The sequence below is a fragment of the Carcharhinus amblyrhynchos genome, chromosome 5 (genome assembly GCF_965287045.1).
Source record: "Carcharhinus amblyrhynchos chromosome 5, sCarAmb.v2.hapA, whole genome shotgun sequence".
Lineage (NCBI taxonomy): Eukaryota > Metazoa > Chordata > Chondrichthyes > Carcharhiniformes > Carcharhinidae > Carcharhinus > Carcharhinus amblyrhynchos.
In genome coordinates this window covers 3,341,725-3,359,653 of record NC_137328.1, presented here as the reverse complement: position 1 = coordinate 3,359,653, position 17,929 = coordinate 3,341,725, and the positions used below count along the sequence as shown (strand labels likewise).

Genomic DNA, 17,929 nt, shown 5'->3' with positions numbered 1-17,929 from the left:
GTGAGGCCGCAGCTGGAATACTGTGTGCAGTTTTGGTCGCCACACTTACGCAAGGATATTTTGGCCTTGGAGGGAGTGCAGAGGAGGTTTACTAGGCTGATACCGGAGTTGAGGGGGTTGAGCTATGAGGAGAGGCTGAATAAACTAGGCTTGTACTCGTTGGAGTTTAGAAGAATGAGGGGAGATCTCATTGAGACGTATAAGATGATGAATGGAATGGATAGGATAGAGGTGGAGAGATTCTTCCCGCTCAGAAAGGACAGTAGGACTAGGGGGCACAGCCTCAAGATAAAGGGGGGGCGGTTTAGAACGGAGTTGAGGAGGAACTTCTTCACTCAAAGGGTGGTGAATCTCTGGAATTCTCTGCCCGTTGAGGTGGTGGAGGCTGCCTCGCTAAATATTTTTAAGACGCAGGTTGATGGGTTTTTGATAAGCGAAGGGATTAAGGGTTATGTGGAGAGGGCGGGAATGTGGAACTGAGCCACGACAGATCAGCCATGATCTTATTGAATGGCGGGGCAGGCTCGAAGGGCTAGATGGCCTACTCCTGCTCCTATTTCTTATGTTCTTAAATGTGTGGAGTTATAGGGATAGGGCGGGCCTGGGTAAGATATTCTTTCAGAGAGTTGCTGCAGACTCAATGGGCTGAATGGCCCCCTTGTGCATGTAGGGATTCTATGGTTCTATTCTCTCCCTTCACCACTGATGCACAGTGACAGCAGTGTGTACAAAATGTACTGCAGCGATTCACCAAGGCTGCTTTGACAGCACCTTCTAAACTCATGACCTCTAACTTCTAGAAAGACAAGGACAGCAGATACCTGGGAATACCATCACCTGGAAGTTTCCCTCCAAGCCACTCACCATCTGACTTGGGCCTATATCACCTTTCCATCACCACCTTCGCAAGGGCAATAAATTCTGACCCAGCTGGTGACATCCACATCCCACGAATGAATAAAAATAAATAAAAGATCTCCAGCCACTTCCCAGGAGGGGACCAAACAAAACTTAACACTGTTCCAAAATATAGGCGATATTAAGGCATAAAAGCTAGATTTTTAAAAAGTATCTTGAAGAAGGTGAGATATTTAATGAGCAAATTTGAGAGCTTAGGGTCCAGGCAGCTGAAGGCACAGCTGCCAATGGTGCAGACTGGTAATCAAGGATACGCAAGATTCCGAAACCGGAACAGCGTAGAGATCCAAGGACTATAGCGAAAACATTGGCACCCCCTGTGTAACTCAACCTAACACAGGTCAAGAGGAACTGAAACTGCACTCCTTGAAGGAAAACATCTATTAGTATAGATTTCCAGAAATAATGCTCAAACAAACACAAACCATAGAATCCCTACAATGCAGGAGACCATTTGGCCCATCAAGTCTGCACCAACTCTCCAAGTGTGTATCTTACCCAGGCCCTATCTCCGTATCCCCATACATTTACCACGGCTAATCCATCCAGCCTACACATCTTTGGCGTGTGGGAGGACACCCGAGCACCTGGAGGAAACCCAAGTAGACACGGGGAGAATGTGCAAACTCCATACAGACAGAGATCCAAGGCCAGAATTGAACCCGGGTCCCTGGTGCTGTTGAGGTAGCAGGGCTAACCATTGTGCAAAATGGTCACTCTGATGAGGGATCGACTCCTGGGCACTGCCACATTTCAGGATCCAGCATAAAACATAGAAGATAGGAGGAGGCCATTTGGCCCTTCGAGTCTGCTCCACCTTGCATTACGATCATGGCTGATCATCCATCTCACTAGCCTAATCCTGCTTTCTCCCCATAACCTTTGATCCCATTCACCCCAAGTGCAAATTCAGCCACCTCTTGGATACATTCAATGTTTTGGCATCAACTATTTGCTGGGTGGCACGGTAGCACAGTGGTTAGCACTGCTGCTTCACAGCTCCAGGGACCTGGGTTCTATTCCCGGCTCAGGTCACTGTCTGTGTGGAATTTGTACATTCTCCTCATGTCTGTGTGGGTTTCCTCCGGCTGCTCCGGTTTCCTCCCAGAGTCCAAAGATGTGCAGATTAGGTCGATTGGCCATGCTAAATTGCCCCTTAGTGTCCTAAGATATGTAGGTTAGACAGATTAGTGGCTAAAAATATGTAGGGATATGGGGGTAGGGCCTGGGTGGGATTGTGGTTGGTGCAGACTCAATGGGCCGAAGGGCCTCTTCCTGCACTGCAGGGTGTCTATTTCCTGTGGTAATGAATTCCACAGGCTCTCCACTCCTTGGCTGAAGAAATGACCCCTCACCTCTACCCTAAATGGTCTACCTTGAATCGTCAGAGGTAATAAGCCGTGGATAACGAAGGAGGTGAAGGAAAGTGTTAAATTAAAAGCGGAGGCGTTTAGAGTAGCTAAGAGTAGTGGGCGAGAAGAGGATTGGGAGAGGTTTAAATGTCAACAAAGATTGACAAAGAAGTTGATAAAGGAGGGTAGGAGAAACTATGAAGCTGGGCTAGCGCTTAATATAAAAAAGGATAGCAAGAGTTTTTATAAATATTTAAAAGGAAAAGGCTGGCTAGGGTGAACGTTGGTCCCTTAGAGGATGAGAAGGGGGACCTAGTGGTAGGGGATGGGGATATGGCGGAGGTCTTGAATAACTTTTTTGTTTCGGTCTTCACGGAGGAGGACGTGAATAATTTGCCGGATGTTAGAGATGGAAAGGTGGTAGGACTGTTACTAGAGAGGCGGTGCTCGACAGACTGGAGGGGCTGATTGTGGACAAGTCCCCAGCACCGGATGGAATGCATCCGAGGGTCCTGAAAGAAATGGCGGAGGTGATAGCGGATGCCTTGGTGGTTATTTTCCAGACGTCGCTGGATTCCAGGGAAGTGCCAGAAGATTGGAAAACGGCTAATGTTACGCCGTTGTTTAAGAAGGGTGCCAGGCAAAAGGCGGGGAATTATAGGCCGGTTAGTTTAACGTCTGTTGTAGGTAAAATGTTAGAATCCGTCATCAAGGAGGAAATAGCGAGGCATCTTGAGGGGAACTGCTTGATAGAGCAGGCGCAGCACGGCTTCCTTAAAGGGAAGTCATGTCTGACAAATTTACTGGAGCTCTATGAGGATGTGTCTAGGGCGGTGGATAGAGGAGAGCCGGTGGATGTGGTCTTTCTGGATTTTCAGAAGGCGTTTGACAAGGTACCTCACAAGAGGTTATTACAGAAGGTCAGGGGGCATGGAGTTGGGGGTAGGGTGTTAGCGTGGATAGAGGACTGGTTGTCAAATAGGAGGCAGAGAGTGGGGGTCAATGGGTGCTATTCGGATTGGCGGATGGTGACTAGTGGAGTGCCCCAGGGGTCGGTGCTGGGGCCTCAGCTATTTACCATTTACATAGATGATCTGGAGGAGGGAACCGAGTGTAGGGTGTTGAAATTTGCTGATGACACCAAAATTGGTGGAAAGGCAAATTGTGCGGAGGGTGGGGAGAGTCTACAGAAGGATCTAGATAGGCTGGGCGAATGGGCCAGGAAATGGCAAATGGAATTTAATGTTGGCAAGTGCGAGGTGGTCCACTTTGGTAGGAATAATGGTAGGAAGGATTATTACTTACATGGAGAAAAACTGCAGCAGGCGACAGTGCAGAGGGACCTCGGGGTCCTTGTGCATGAGTCGCAAAAACCCAGCTTGCAGGTGCAGCAGGTGGTCAGGAAGGCAAATGGGATGCTGGCCTTCATCGCGAGGGGGATTGAATATAAAAGTAGGGAGGTCTTGCTGCGGCTGTATAGGGCATTGGTGAGGCCGCAGCTGGAGTATTGTGTGCAGTTTTGGGCGCCGTACTTACGCAAGGATATTTTGGCCTTGGAGGGAGTGCAGAGGAGGTTTACTAGGCTGATGCCGGAGTTGAGGGGGTTGAGCTATGAGGAGAGGCTGAATAAATTAGGCTTGTACTCGTTAGAGTTTAGAAGAATGAGGGGAGATCTCATTGAGACGTATAAGATGATGAATGGGATGGATAGGATAGAGGTGGAGAGACTCTTCCCGCTCAGAAAGGACAGTAGGACTAAGGGGCACAGCCTCAAGATAAAGGGGGGGCGGTTTAGAACGGAGTTGAGGAGGAACTTCTTCACTCAAAGGGTGGTGAATCTCTGGAATTCTCTGCCCGTTGAAGTGGTGGAGGCTGCCTCGCTAAATATTTTTAAGACGCGAGTTGATGGGTTTTTGATAAGAGAGGGGATTAAGGGTTATGGGGAGAGGGCGGGAATGTGGAACTGAGCCAAGACAGATCAGCCATGATCTTACTGAATGGCGGGGCAGGCTCGAAGGGCTAGATGGCCTACTCCTGCTCCTATTTCTTATGTTCTTATGTCAGGCTTTTGACTCCTGGTTCTGGACTCCCCCACCATCAGGAACATCTACCCTGTCTAGTCCTGTGAAAATTTTATAAGTCTCCATGAATCCCCCCCCCCCATTTATCTGAACTCCAATGAAAACAATCCAAACCTAGCCACTCTCTCCTCATACATGAGTCCCACCATCCCAAGAATCAGCCTGGTAAATCTTCGCAGCACTCCCTCGAGAGCAAGAACATCCTTCCTCAGAAAAGGAGTTCAAAACTGCACACAATACTCTAGATGTGGCCTCACCAAGGCCCTGTATAATTGCAACAACACATCCCTGCTCCTGTACTCAAAACCTCTCGCAATGAAGGCCAACATACCATTTGCCTTCTTTACCACCTGCTGTACCTGCACGCTTACCCTCTGGTGTACAAGGACATCCAGATCCCTCTGCACACTCCCCTCTCCCAATTTACAGCCATTCAGGTAGTAATCTGTCATCTTGTTTCTGCTTCCAAAGTGAATAACCTCACATTTATCCAAGTTATACAGCATGGACCATTGATTTGCCCACTCACCCAATCTGTTCAAATCATCCTGAAGGATCTCTGCATCCTTGTCACAGTTCACCCTCCCACCCAACTTGGTATCACCTGCAAACTTTGAGATGTTACGTTTTGTTTCCTCATCCAAATCATTTATATAGTGAATAGCTGGGGACCCAGCACTGATCCCTGTGGCACACCAGTACTAACTGTCTGCCAATTTGTAAAACACCCATTAATTCCTCCTCTGTTGCCTTTCTACTAACCAATTTTCTATTCATCTCAACACACTTTCCCCAATTCCATGTGCTTTAACCTTGCACGGTAATCTCTTATGCACGAGTTTCTGAAAGTCCAAACGTACCACACTGACTGGCTCCCCCTTGTCAACTCTACTCGCTACGTCTTCAAAGAATTCCAACAGATTTGTCAAGCTTGATTTCCCCCTTCATAAATCCATGCTGACTCTGTCAGATCCTGCCACCGCTTTCTAAATACTCTGCTCTAAAGTCCTTGATAATGGATTTAAGAATTTTCCCCATTACTGATGTTAAGCTTACTGGTCCATAATGCTCTGTTTTCTCTTTACCTCCCTTTTTGAATATTGGAGTGACATTAGCTACCCTCCAATCTGCAGGGACTGTTCCAGAGTCTATAGAATCCTGGAAGATTCCTGAAATCTGGAGTTTAAAAAAAAAATTCTTCCTCCATTTCAGAAAAACTCAAGAAGTGGAGAGCCCGGTAATCCATGGCAGGCTCATTCCCCATTCCTTTTACACTCGTTCCAAAGAAGTCATACTGGAAACGCTAAGTCTTGTTTCACTCGCCACAAAAGGCTGCCAGACCTTTTCCCCGACGCCTCTGTTTTTTTTAGTTTCAGATCTCCAGCATCTGCAGTATTTTGCTCTCAACGCTTTCCTGTCCCAGAGGTTTAACCTCGCCTGTCTGGGATGCTGACCAGCCTATCTGCCTGCCTACCTACCTACCTACGGTGCGATACCCAGCTGATGGGTTTGAACTGCAGTGTATTTCAATCTACGCAGCTTGCCTTTCTGCTGCGAACTTTGAGGGTGCTGCGTTTGCTGAAGTGAGTGGGGGGGGGGGGAGAGGAAGGGGTGCGACTGGGGAGGGAAAGGGTAGAGGTTCAGGGAGATAAAGTTAAAAATAAGAAGGGGGCAAGTTTATAAAAATATGGATTTTATTTCTCTCTCAGGTGACGTCAGCCTTTTCTCTGCCCCCCCCCCCCCCCCCCAGTACACACACACGCACAGACTTCCCTTTAAAGGATTGGGAGGCGGTGGCGGCGACATTTGCAGAATGGATACATTCCGGGGAAGGATACTTTGGCGGCGCCTCTGAAGGTTCCATTTGGAACGCGATGTAGCAAAAGGCGCGTTCCATCAACAATGGTGAAACTGACAAGGCCCCCGGCCCCGGGGTTACAATGTAACCACTTCACCCGCCACTCTCACTCAGTCCACTCACTCAAGGAGCCGGCCCTGCCTCAGCATCGCAAGCCCGCTCATCACCGGACACACAGAGCACCGGAGGAAAGACTGCTTCGCCACAACGGGGAAGCAGCATGTATTATACAATGTGTATACGTGTTTATGTGCGGGTTCTTTTTTTCTAAAGATATAAGCACCCTCCCCCCCCCATCGTCTAATCAAATTCCAAAAAACTTTTCTTAAAATTATTGTCGTGTTGCAAATGTGTCCCCCCCAACCTCTTGATTTGGAGGACTTTAAAGTGGCGTCTGGAGGGGGGAGGAGAGAAACGTGCCACCAACATGGCGAACTCTCAAAGTACAGAGCTGGAGATTCTCCCTTCGCACCGCCGCCGGTTCCAGTTATTTTTTTTTCAACCCCCCCCCCCCCCCCCCGGTCCTCCAAATCAAAGGGGAGAGGGGGGCAGCCTCGCATATCCCACCGGTTATTGATAACCCGCCTCGTTTTATCCGAGAGCAGAAAACACCGTTTTGGAAACCGTATGCCGTGTGTGTGACGGGTTCCGCCGTTCGCTACGCCAGAGGAAACGACACACTGAAATTCTCCCCTTTTTTAAAAAAAAGTTTACTGAGGAAAGCGACCTTTTGCGAATTATTTGACCCCCGCATCGAATAAACTAAACTGCAACCTCTCCCCCTCCCTCACAGCCCCCACCCCTTGTTTTTACATTTGAAAACAATGGGACGATTGTAGAAGTTTTATTTTTAAAAAAAAACAAAATGTGACAAATTATCCCTGGATCACCCGATTTAATATTTAACCCTGGTGACAAACCATTCGCGGAACGCTAGAAATGACCAGCGTGGTAATTTTAGGTGATAGGACACGATCCAACTCCACCGGAAAATTCGGGGCAAGAGCGAGAGCTTCGTCAACAAGAAAATGCAACAACTTTTCTTTTCCAAATGGAAAATATAACTCTGTGGAGATTAAATACCCCCTCCCCCCCCGTTCTTTTTTTTAAAAGGGCGCCCTGACTGTATGTTACAAATATGGCTTCCAAAGCAATGCACAAAATAACCAGAGAGTGAGAGGAGAGAGAGAGAAACAATCTCTTTCTTCCACAACCTTCCATGTCCCGAGGTGAGATACACCTCCCACTACAGTAGAAAGTTCTCATTTATTCAGCACCTCCGGGGGGGTGGTGAGAGAAGGGGGGCAAAAATAATATCCAGCTTTCAAAGAGTTAAACTGCAACATAACAGCAACTCCCGCCTCGCTCAAACCGCACTAGACTCGCACTTACATCTATATATTTCTGGGCTACGTACACATTATTTTTATCCTATATAAAAATTTACACCCATTCCTCTTCCCAGAATCTGATATTTCAAAAAAAAGAAATAACATGACGGCGATCCCGCTACTAAATAAACAAAATGGAAACTATGTGGTCACCAAAGGGTCACAGCTACCTTAATTTTTTTAAAAGAAAGTAACGCCAACAAAACTAGCACCAAATATAATCTTAGTTACAAAATTACAGTTGAGGAAAGGGGGGGTGGGAAGGCTTACATCAGACGGTGTTCTGTTCCGAAGTTCCAGATGGATTCTCCTTTTCATGTCCATTTTTAAAAAAATATATATGTATATTTTTCAATTGGTTAAAATGATGAATTTGTACTCCAGGGCAAGGGAGTCAGTTTGTCGATCTACTCTCAGTGTGTCGGTAATGTGACCAAACGCCAAGTTCTCTCTCTCTCTCTTTCCCCGGCGCCAAACAGGAGCAGAGCTGTGAATGTGCAGGGGAACCATGGGTGGCAATAAAGACTCGCTACTGCCTCTGATGGATTTCAAGTGTAGCAAACACACACCCACATCCCAGAATGTTTTAAAGGAGTATTTCCCTCCCCGAAGCCAGCCACCGGTTAATTTTTCTACAACGCTCTTCGCTTTCAAATTCTGCTGCACTTTGTTTTAAAGCAAAACACTTGAATTTCTTTTGGGGGCGAATGAATTCCATGGACCAAAATGTGTCTTTTTTTTATTAGTGTTGCATCCCTTCAGCAGACTCCTGTCTCTAAATCATGAAGCTAGCGCTTTGCACTTTTGCATGTATCTGCGATCACCCCAAATTTAAAGCTTCTGCCAGCAGCGCGTATTAACTCTGCGTTGAGGGGTGGCACGGTGGTTAGCACTGCTGCCTCACAGCACCAGGGACCCGGGTTCGATTCCCGGTTTGGGTCACTGTCTGTGTGGAGTCTGCACGTTCTCCTGCGTGGTCCGGGTGCTCCAGAGATGTGCGGGTTAGGTGCACTGGTGTCAGGGGGACTAGTTAGGATAAATGCATTGGGTTATGGAGATATGACCTGGGTGGGATTGTGGTCTGTGCAGACTCGATGGGCCGAATGGCCTCCGTCTGCACTGTAGGACTCTTTCATTCTATGCTTAATCCCAAGGAATTCCTCGAATCGCTACAGTGCAAAAAGAGGCCATTTGGCCCATCGACTATGCACTGACTCTCTGCTAAATCTCCATAACCCCACACAGCTACCTTGGCTAATCTACCTGACCTATACATCTTTTAAAGTGTATTTATTAGTGTCACAAGTAGGCCTACATTGACACTGCAATAAAGTTACTGTGAAAATCCCCTAGTCACTGCACTCCGGTGCCTGCTCAGGTACACTGAAGGAGAATTTAGCAAGGTCAATGCACTTAACCAGCACGTCTTTCAGACAGTGGGAGGAAACTGGAGCACCCGGAGGAAGCCCATGCAGACATGGGGAGAGTATGCATACCCCACACAGACAGTGGCCCAAGCCAGGAATCAAACCTGGGTCCCTGACGCTGTGAAGCAGCAGTGCTAATCACTGTGCCACCACCTTTCCATCTTTGGGACACTAAGGGGCAATTTATCATGGCCAATCCACCTAACCTACATATCATTGTATTGTGGGAGGAAACAGGAGCACCCAGAAGAAGTCCAAGCAGACACGGGGAGAACATACAAACTCCACAAAGCAAAATTACAAGTGTTCCACCTTATTTCATTAAGCGCGGCACGGTGGCACAGTGGTTAGCACTACTGCATCACAGCGCCAGAGACCCTAGTTTGATCCCTGGCTTGAGTCACTGTGCGGAGCCTGCATGTTCTCCCTGCATCCGTATGGGTTTCCTCTGCATGCTCCAGTTTCCTCCCACAGTCCAAGAGACGTGCTGGTTAGGTGCATTGGCCATGCTAAATTCAGTGTACCCAAACAGGCACTGGATGTGCTGACTTGGGAATTTTCACAGTAACTTCATTGCAGTGTTAATGTGAGCCTACTTGTGACAGTAATAAATAATCTTTTAAACCTCTGAGATGGTTAGAAAGCCCCTGCAAATTACTGCGGATGCTGGAATCTGAAACAAAAACGGAAAATGCTGGAAAATCTCAGCAGATCTGACAACATCTGTGGAGGGAGAATGCAGCCAATGTTTCGAGTCTAGATGACCCTTCATCAGAGCTTCATCATAGCTACAGTTCATAACAAGGAGGAGATATCAACGAGCATGGGTCTCACCTCAGAACTAGCAAGCTACAGTTCTCATTTAACACAACTCAACTGAGGAGACAGGGCTTATTGGAGGTACCTTTGTTCCAGTAAATGTAAATTAAGATCACTGCCTTGTCCTGGTGAATGATAAATATCCCTTAGTGTGAACTATCAAGAGCAAGTCTAGAAAATATTGTTTCTAAATTAGCTCACCTTGGTTCTCCAAACTTCTGAAATCCTGATGGACTGCTTTGGTTATCACACATTTTTCCCAGTAACTTCACTGCAGTGTTAATGTAAGTCTACTTATGACACTAATAAATAAATAAACTTTAAACTTTTCGAGCATCAACTTAAAGCTGCACATGCTGACACGCTAAAGATGTTAGAATTGTGTCCATTTTGTTACACTGGTAATAATTACCACAATAAAAATACAACACTCGTAAGTTACTTACAACTTAGAAATTTTTGTGGGTGGAAGCCACTTTAAAATGTTTATTGATAAGATTCTGTCCTTCCTGTGAATGGGAACTTTCTTGTTGACCATTCTATTACTATTGGTTTGTGCAAAATAATACAATCCCACTTCATTCACCCTTAAGCCTTCATTGTTGGGACATTTCCAAGGCTCCAGCATTTTCCACGCATGCATATTAACGCACTATTTGATCATTGTTCATACCTTTTTTTACGCTCTCCAATCCCATTTTCACCCCAACCAGATATTCATTCAGTTTTTTAATCAATGTGGCCTAAACTAAATTACTTGGAGGTTTTTTCACTATTCATTAGTCATAGGGTTAACCGTTAGCTAATTGAATCTTTCTCTTGAAGGAACATTTTGATTTTGCAAATTTTTATCACAACAGAACTGAAAGAAAACATGTAAGTATTAAACAAAGATCAAAGAACAACCCAGCACGGGAAACAGGCCCTTCGGCCCAACGAGCCCGCGCTGCCGCATCCTCCTACACCTACCCTGCCCTGTATGTATGTGAGTGGAAAGGTTGTGAAACTATACTGCTTTTTTATGTATATAGCAAATAGGTTAGCAAGGCTTCAGTACACAGATGTTACTGTGCTCTCTTTATCTGTATGTAAGATAGAGAGCTGTGGAGGCAAATGTTTAAATAGATGTGACCAATGTTGGTCCCTGATCAGGTAACATGACATATGCTTCTAAAATGTAAGTTGGCACCATTTTGTTCTGCCACTGCACAGTGCTCATTAGCAACCGAACCCAGAACTGGCAATAAATCCTCAAGCAGGGTGGCACACTGCTACCTCACACTGCGCCAGGGATCCGGGTTCAATTCCAACCTTTGGTGACTGTGTGGAGTTTGCACATTCTCCACATGCCTGCACAGGTTTCCTCCAGGTGCTCTGGTTTTCTCCCAATTCCAAAGAGGTGCAGGTTAGGTGGATTGACCATGCTAAATTGTCCCTTAGTGTCAGGGGGACTAACAGAGTAAATACATGGGTTATGGGGATAGTGCCTGGTAGGGATTGTTATTGGTGCAGGCTCGATGGGCCAAATGGCCTCCTGCAATGTGGGGATTCTATGAAGTCAGTTGGATGCCTGAATCCAATCCTATTCTCAAATGGCAATTGTTTCCATTGGATTGAGTCCACTTCGCTACTGATATACTAGGAAACTACTCAACAAACAATCCACTTGTACACATAACAGCTTTAAAAAATCACCACAAAGCAGTCATCAACTTTATTTCCATTTCTATAAAAATCAACATTTAGCAGGTTGTTTTTTGTGTTGGGACTTGTATTTTTATTGACATTAAATTATAGATCAAGCATGCACTAGTTCCAAACAGAACTGGTTACTCTCAGTACATTTAAAGCAACTTAACCACTCTTTGAGGGGGAAGATGCTGGTGTACTGGTAATGACACAGGACTAGGAATCCAGGCCCTGGGGACATGGGTTTAAATCCCCCCATGGCAGCTGATGGAATTTAAAGCCAATTGAGAAATCTGGAATATAAAACTATTTTCAAATCATCATCAATTGTAAAGATTCACAAAATGATCAAGTGGGCAGTTAGGAATGGGCAACAAATGTTAACCTTGCAGTAACGCCCACATCCCAAAAAAGAGTTTTTAAAACTTGTTTTTAAGTACACGTGCAGTGTACTTAAAAACAAGAGTTTTACAGCACAGAAAGAGGCCCTTTGGCCCTTTGTGTCTATGCTGGCCATCAAGCACCTATCTATTCTAATCCTAGTTTCCAACACTTGGTCCGTAGCCTTGTATGCTATGGTGTTTCAAGTGCTCATCTAAATCCTTCTTAAATGTCATGAGGGTTCCACCTCTTTAGAGATTAATATCTATAAAACTATGCTTTTTTTAAAGCTTTTTGAATGTACACATCTGATTAACAACTCAATTTCCTGTCCAGCTCCATATCTTTTCACTGGTAGTCATTGAATCTAGAGGGAAATTGGTTATGAAAGGCAGAGTGATAGTTCATTTCAAAGATGAAAAGATCCTAATGCTCATTTAGGAGTGTTTAGGAATTACTTCTCCGTTTGCTGAAAAAAATAATTATCCCAATTATCCTTTCACTTCAGCCTACTCACCATCTGCTCCACCCACCAGCAGGGAGAAGGAGACTTTGGGCCATATACCTACTTACACTGTTTCAGTTAGGAGGGCTAAGAAAAAAACACCACAATCTTTGACTGGTGCTGACCCAATAGGCAGTAGGGAATGCAGGATAAGAGGGAAAATTATCCATCTTTCTTCCCAAGGGAACAAGAATAAAAAACTTTTCTTATTCATTTGTGGGACATGGGGTCAGTGGCTGGGTCAGCATTTATTGCCCATCCCTCGTTGCCCGAGGGCAATTGAGAGTCAACCACATTGCTGTGACTCTGGAGTCACACATAGGCCAGACCAGGTAAGGACGGCAGATTTCCTTCTCTACAGGACATCAGTGAACCAGATGGGTTTTTCTGACAATTGACAATGGTTTCATAGTCATCAGTAGGTTCTTAATTCCAGATATTTTTTATTGAATTCAAATTCCACCCTCTGCTGTGGTGGTTTTCGAATTCGGGTCCCCAGAACATTAGTTGAGTTTCTGGATTAATATTCTAGTAATAATACCATCGCCTCCCCTCTTCCCAATCATTGTAGTACTTTAACATGGGTAAAACTCAGCCGCCTGGAATGAATCAACCGTTCAAACACCTGGGACCGCAAAACCAAACAAAGTCACCATTTGCATACAAAGTGGCAAAGATTAATGGCAAACTAGAGGACTGGGAAATCTTTAAAGGTCAACAGAAAGCCACAAAAAAAGCTATAAAGAAAGCAAGATAGATTATGAGAGTAAACTAGCTCAGAATATCAAAATAGATAGCAAAGGTACAAATATATAAAAAGAGTGGCAAAAAGGGTAAGCATTTGCCCTTTAGAGGATGAGAAGAGGGATTTAATAGCGGGAAATGAGGAAATACATAAGGCATTGAACAGGTATTTTGTGTCGGTCTTCACAGTGGAAGACACAAATAAATGTCAAAAATTGATGACAGGAAGACTATGGTAGGGGAGGACCTAGGAACAATCATTATCACTAAAGAAGCAGTGTTAGGTAAGCTAATGGGGCCAAAGATAGACAAGTCTCCTGGCCCTGATGTAACGCATTTCAGGGTACCAAAGAGACGGTAGGAGAAATAGCAAATGCACTTGTAGTAATTTACCAAAATTTGCTGGACTCTGAGGTGGTTCCGGCAGGTTGGAAAACAACAAATGTGACTCCACTGTTTAAAAAAGGAGGTAGACAAAAGGCAGGTAACTGTAGGCCGGTTAGCGTAATGTCTATAGTGGGGAAAAAGCTTGAATCTATCATCAAGGAAGAAATAGTAAGACATCTGGATAGAAATTGTCCTACTGGGAATACATAGCATGGGTTTATAAAAGGCAGGTCATGTTCAACTAATTTAGTGGAATTCTTTGAGGACATCATGAGCACAGTGGACAACGAGGAACCAATGGATGTGGTGTATCTGGATTTCCAGAAGGCATTCGACAAGGTGCCGTACAATAGGCTGATGCATAAGATAAAGGTGCATGGTGTTATGGGTAATGTATTAGCATGGATAGAGGATTGGTTAACTAACAGAAAGCAAAGAGTGGGGGTAAATGGGTGTTTTTCTGGTTGGCGATCAGTGACTAGTGGTGTGCCTCAGGGATCAGTGTTGGGACCACAATTGTTTACAATTTAATTGATGATTTGGAATTGGGGATCAAGTGTACTGTGTCAAAGTTCACAGATGACATAAGATGTGTGGTTGCGCAAAGTTTGCAGAGGACACTGAATGTCTGTAAAGGGGTATAGATAGTTTAAGTGAGTGACAGATGGAGTACAATGTTGATAAATCTGAGGTCATCCATTTTAGTAAGAATAACAGCAAAATGGACTAATATTTAAATGTTAAAAAATTGCAGCATGCTGCTGTGCAGAGGAACCTGGGTGTCCTTGTGCATGAATCACAAAAAGTTGATTTGCAAGTCCAGAGGTAATTAAGAAGGCAAATGGAATTTTGTCCTTCATTGTTAGAGGGACGGAGTTTAAAAACAGTGAGGTTATGTTGCAGCTGTAAAAGGTGCTGGTGAGGCCACACCTGGAGTACTGAGTACAGTTTTGGTTTCCTTATTTGAGAAATAATATACTGGCACTGGAGGGGGTGCAGAGGAGATTCACTAGGTTGATTCTGGAGTTGGGAGGGTTGACTTATGAGGAGAGACTGAGTAGACTGGGGCTATACTCACTGGAATTCAGAAGAATGGGGGGAGATCTTATAGAAACATATAAAACTATGAAGGGAATAGATTAGAAGCAGGGAGGTTGTTTCCACTGGCCGGTGATACTAGAACCAGGGGGCATGGCCTCAAAATAAGGGGGGGGGGCAGATTTAGGACTGAGTTGAGGAGGAACTTCTTCAAACAGTTGTGACTCTGTGGCATTTCCTGCCCAGTGAAGCAGATGAGGCAAGGATAGATAAATTTTTGAACAGTAAAGGAATTAAGGGTTATGGTGATCAGGCGGGTAAGCGGAGCTGAGTCCATGAAAAGATTAGCCATGATCTTATTCAAGGCTGGAGCAGGGGCCAAAGGGGCTACTCCTCCTAGTTCTTATGTTCGTGAATTTAAAAAAAACACAATTGTGCCCCAGTCAACATTGCTTTCAGGTCATTTTCTTCAAGATGATCTGACTGGAAGATGATAGTAATGAATAATATTTTGTAATTCCCTCAGCCAGTGTGGTTGAGCCGGGCAGCATCAATGGAACATTAACTGGGTTAAGGCAATGACATTGAAGAGCTGGTTTGATTCACTGCACTGGGTATTTGGAAGGAATGACGACGATGCTGGAAGCCATTTCCAAGAAATCAGAATCCATTAAGCTGGATTGTGTTTTAAGGCTATCCACAAGGAGGTGGGCTTCCCAGCTGCTTAGGTTTGAGGACGAGAAATTAGCTGGACAGAAGCAAAATGACCTACTTTCAGAAAACCTTGAGCAGCCACAGCCGCCACCTCCCGGTGCATCCACATAATGCAAGATGTGCTGCCTCCAGCTCAGCAACCTTGACATTCCTGCAGTTAAGTGCCAGCACACAAAAAAAAGTATCATTTTAACCGAAACGTAAAAGGGGCATTTCCCCCACAGAGGAATGCAAGTTAATTCACACCCCCCACTCAGAGAGAGTAAGCAGAACAAATCGCTATGAGATTTAACCAAAGTGTTTGTTATTTACTGTCCCTATCAGGGATTGTAGCGTTTGTATTAGATATTACAGGTAGTGTGAATTGTTGATAGATTGTTTTACAATCTTGTCCACTCAATCTGATAGCAGCCAGGGCAAAGCCCATGGAATATAAAATCTTGCATTAAAATCGGTCACGATCTTTTTTTACACGGAAACTTTTCGCTGAAATTAATGCAAAATTCCCCTGGGGTGTGAGGGAGATGAAGGCTGTTAAAACCGTAGGCGGGAAATTTCTCTCTCCTGTTTGGGAAGGACGTTTTTACTTCTACAAAGGTTATCCCAACAGAGGTTGCGAAATATGGAGGGGTCCCTTATTTACCAGCACTGAAATACTCCATAAACAATGCAAGTGGTTAATATGAATGGAAACCTTGTGTATTTTCAACCATCTTGAGTTAGTCCTATTCTATGGGTTTGTTGACCGGATACGAATGGATGTGTTACTTGTTATTAAGTTGTCTTTTGTTTTGGTGGGATACATTTCAATCTATATACACAAACCAACACACTGGGAAAGGACGGACTAGATCCTGTCGCTTCAAACCACTTCATCAGCGGTTGAAATCATAAGATACGTTTATTAAACCCTCCTCCCCACTGTAAGTCTTTGCCTGGACAAACACTGCACATTTTAGAGTTATTTCGGCTGATTAAATCATCCCAGCACTTGGGAAGTGTGCGATTTTAACACGTCAACATTTATTAGGCTACGGGGGAATAGGTGCGGGTACTGCTTGCAAACAAGCCCAAGAATTAAGAGGAAGGAGAGACAGAGATTAAGGCAGACCGCTCTGTGTTCCTGTCAATCACAAGCACATGACCATAAGCGCCATTACAGTGTTTTATTAAAGCATGCAATAAAAAAATCTATTACACAAGCCACACACAAACTGGGCGCAGAACGGGTTAATCTATTTAGAGGAAAGGAGAGGTATTTTAATATAAATTATTACAAATACCAGTGCGCCATGAATCATATACAATCGATATTTCAATCTCCGTGCCATCACTGAGTGTGTAAACCCGCAGCTTCTTGCGAGCAGCCTATCTCCCAGTCTTTGGATTCCAGCTTCAGAAACCACCGCTTCTTTTTGTTTTGCTGCTTGCGCCGCTCTTGATCGGTGCCTGAGTTTGTGCCATAATCTGCGGTAGCGAGGGAAAGGGGAGAGGGGGATGGTGGCGGGGCGGGGAAATCATCTCGATCGGCATCTCGCTTCCCCGGCGCAAGGGTTTGATGCCATCCATGTTTTGCAGCTGGCTTGTCCTTTCTGCACTCTGCAAATGCAACCGTCAGCACATGGAGCGAACTCCCTCTAGGCGATAGTTACTGGCATGACAAAATATCAAGGACATACCACTAACCAGACCCACTCCTGGAGGAGACTGGAGCTGCTGTGTTGGTTTCACCGACATAGATTTACCACCCCCCCCCCGCCCCCCCATTAAAGACCATAAGACATAGGGACAGAATTAGGCCACTCGGCCCATCAAATCTGCTCTGCCCCTCAATCTTGGCTGATATTTTTCTCCTCCCCATTCCCCTGCCTTTTCCCCATAACCCCTGATCCCCTTATTAATCAAGAATCTATCTATCTCTGTCTTAGTGTGTGTAAGCTTTAATAAAGGGGATGATTGTTAGATCAGGCTACATTTATTCACTTGCGTGAATCTTTGAAATTTTTTTATTTTTAAAAATATACTTTGTTCATAAATACTCTGAAATAAACCATTGCAGAAACAACATTTCCAATAATTACAAAAAAAAGCCATATTTACAATACTTTACTCTGTTCCAAGACATTAGATTTATTACAATTCAGTTCTTGAAGAGACAATATACATTCATCACATTTCACTGTGTGCTGTTTTTACAGAGTTCCACACAGTTACACAGTCCGAGTGCTTTTTACAGTTTCTGGCCCCACAGTCTGTTTTGGTTGAAAGGTTTTAAGTGGTGACCTTTCCCCATTGTGCCTTTGCAGCGGCTGCCCCAAGCTTGAAAGCGTCCCTCAGCACTTAATCCTGGACCTCGGAATGTGCCAGTCTGCAACACTCGGTTGAGGACAAATCTTTGCATTGGAAGATCAGCAAGTTTGTGACTTTATATGCCCTATTTGTGAACAGAACTCCCACTCACCTGACAAAGGGGCAGTGCGCCGAAAGCTAGTGGCTTTTGCTACCAAATAAACCCGTTAGATTTTAACCTGGTGTTGTGAGACTTCTCACTGAGAGAGAATAGAGCCAACGTTTTGAGTCTGGATGACGCTCTGATGGAACATTGGCTCCTAGACTAGAAGAATA

General features: G+C 44.8%; 1 protein-coding gene across 2 annotated transcripts in view; it reads right to left on the bottom strand.

Annotated features, from left to right (window-relative positions):
• The window catches only part of anp32b (acidic (leucine-rich) nuclear phosphoprotein 32 family, member B), a 58,968-nt gene extending 41,928 nt beyond the window's left edge, over nt 1-17,040 (bottom strand). The window contains exon 1 of one of the 2 annotated variants that reach the window (XM_080188348.1): nt 16,588-17,040. In XM_080188348.1, the coding sequence (XP_080044474.1) occupies nt 16,588-16,635 (48 nt within the window). In that variant the 5' untranslated portion in view covers nt 16,636-17,040. Of the gene's footprint in view, nt 1-7,870; nt 8,811-16,587 lie in introns of those variants that run through there. The other variant, XM_080188347.1, reaches the window with a different exon arrangement.
• Between the last annotated feature and the right edge of the window lie 889 nt (nt 17,041-17,929).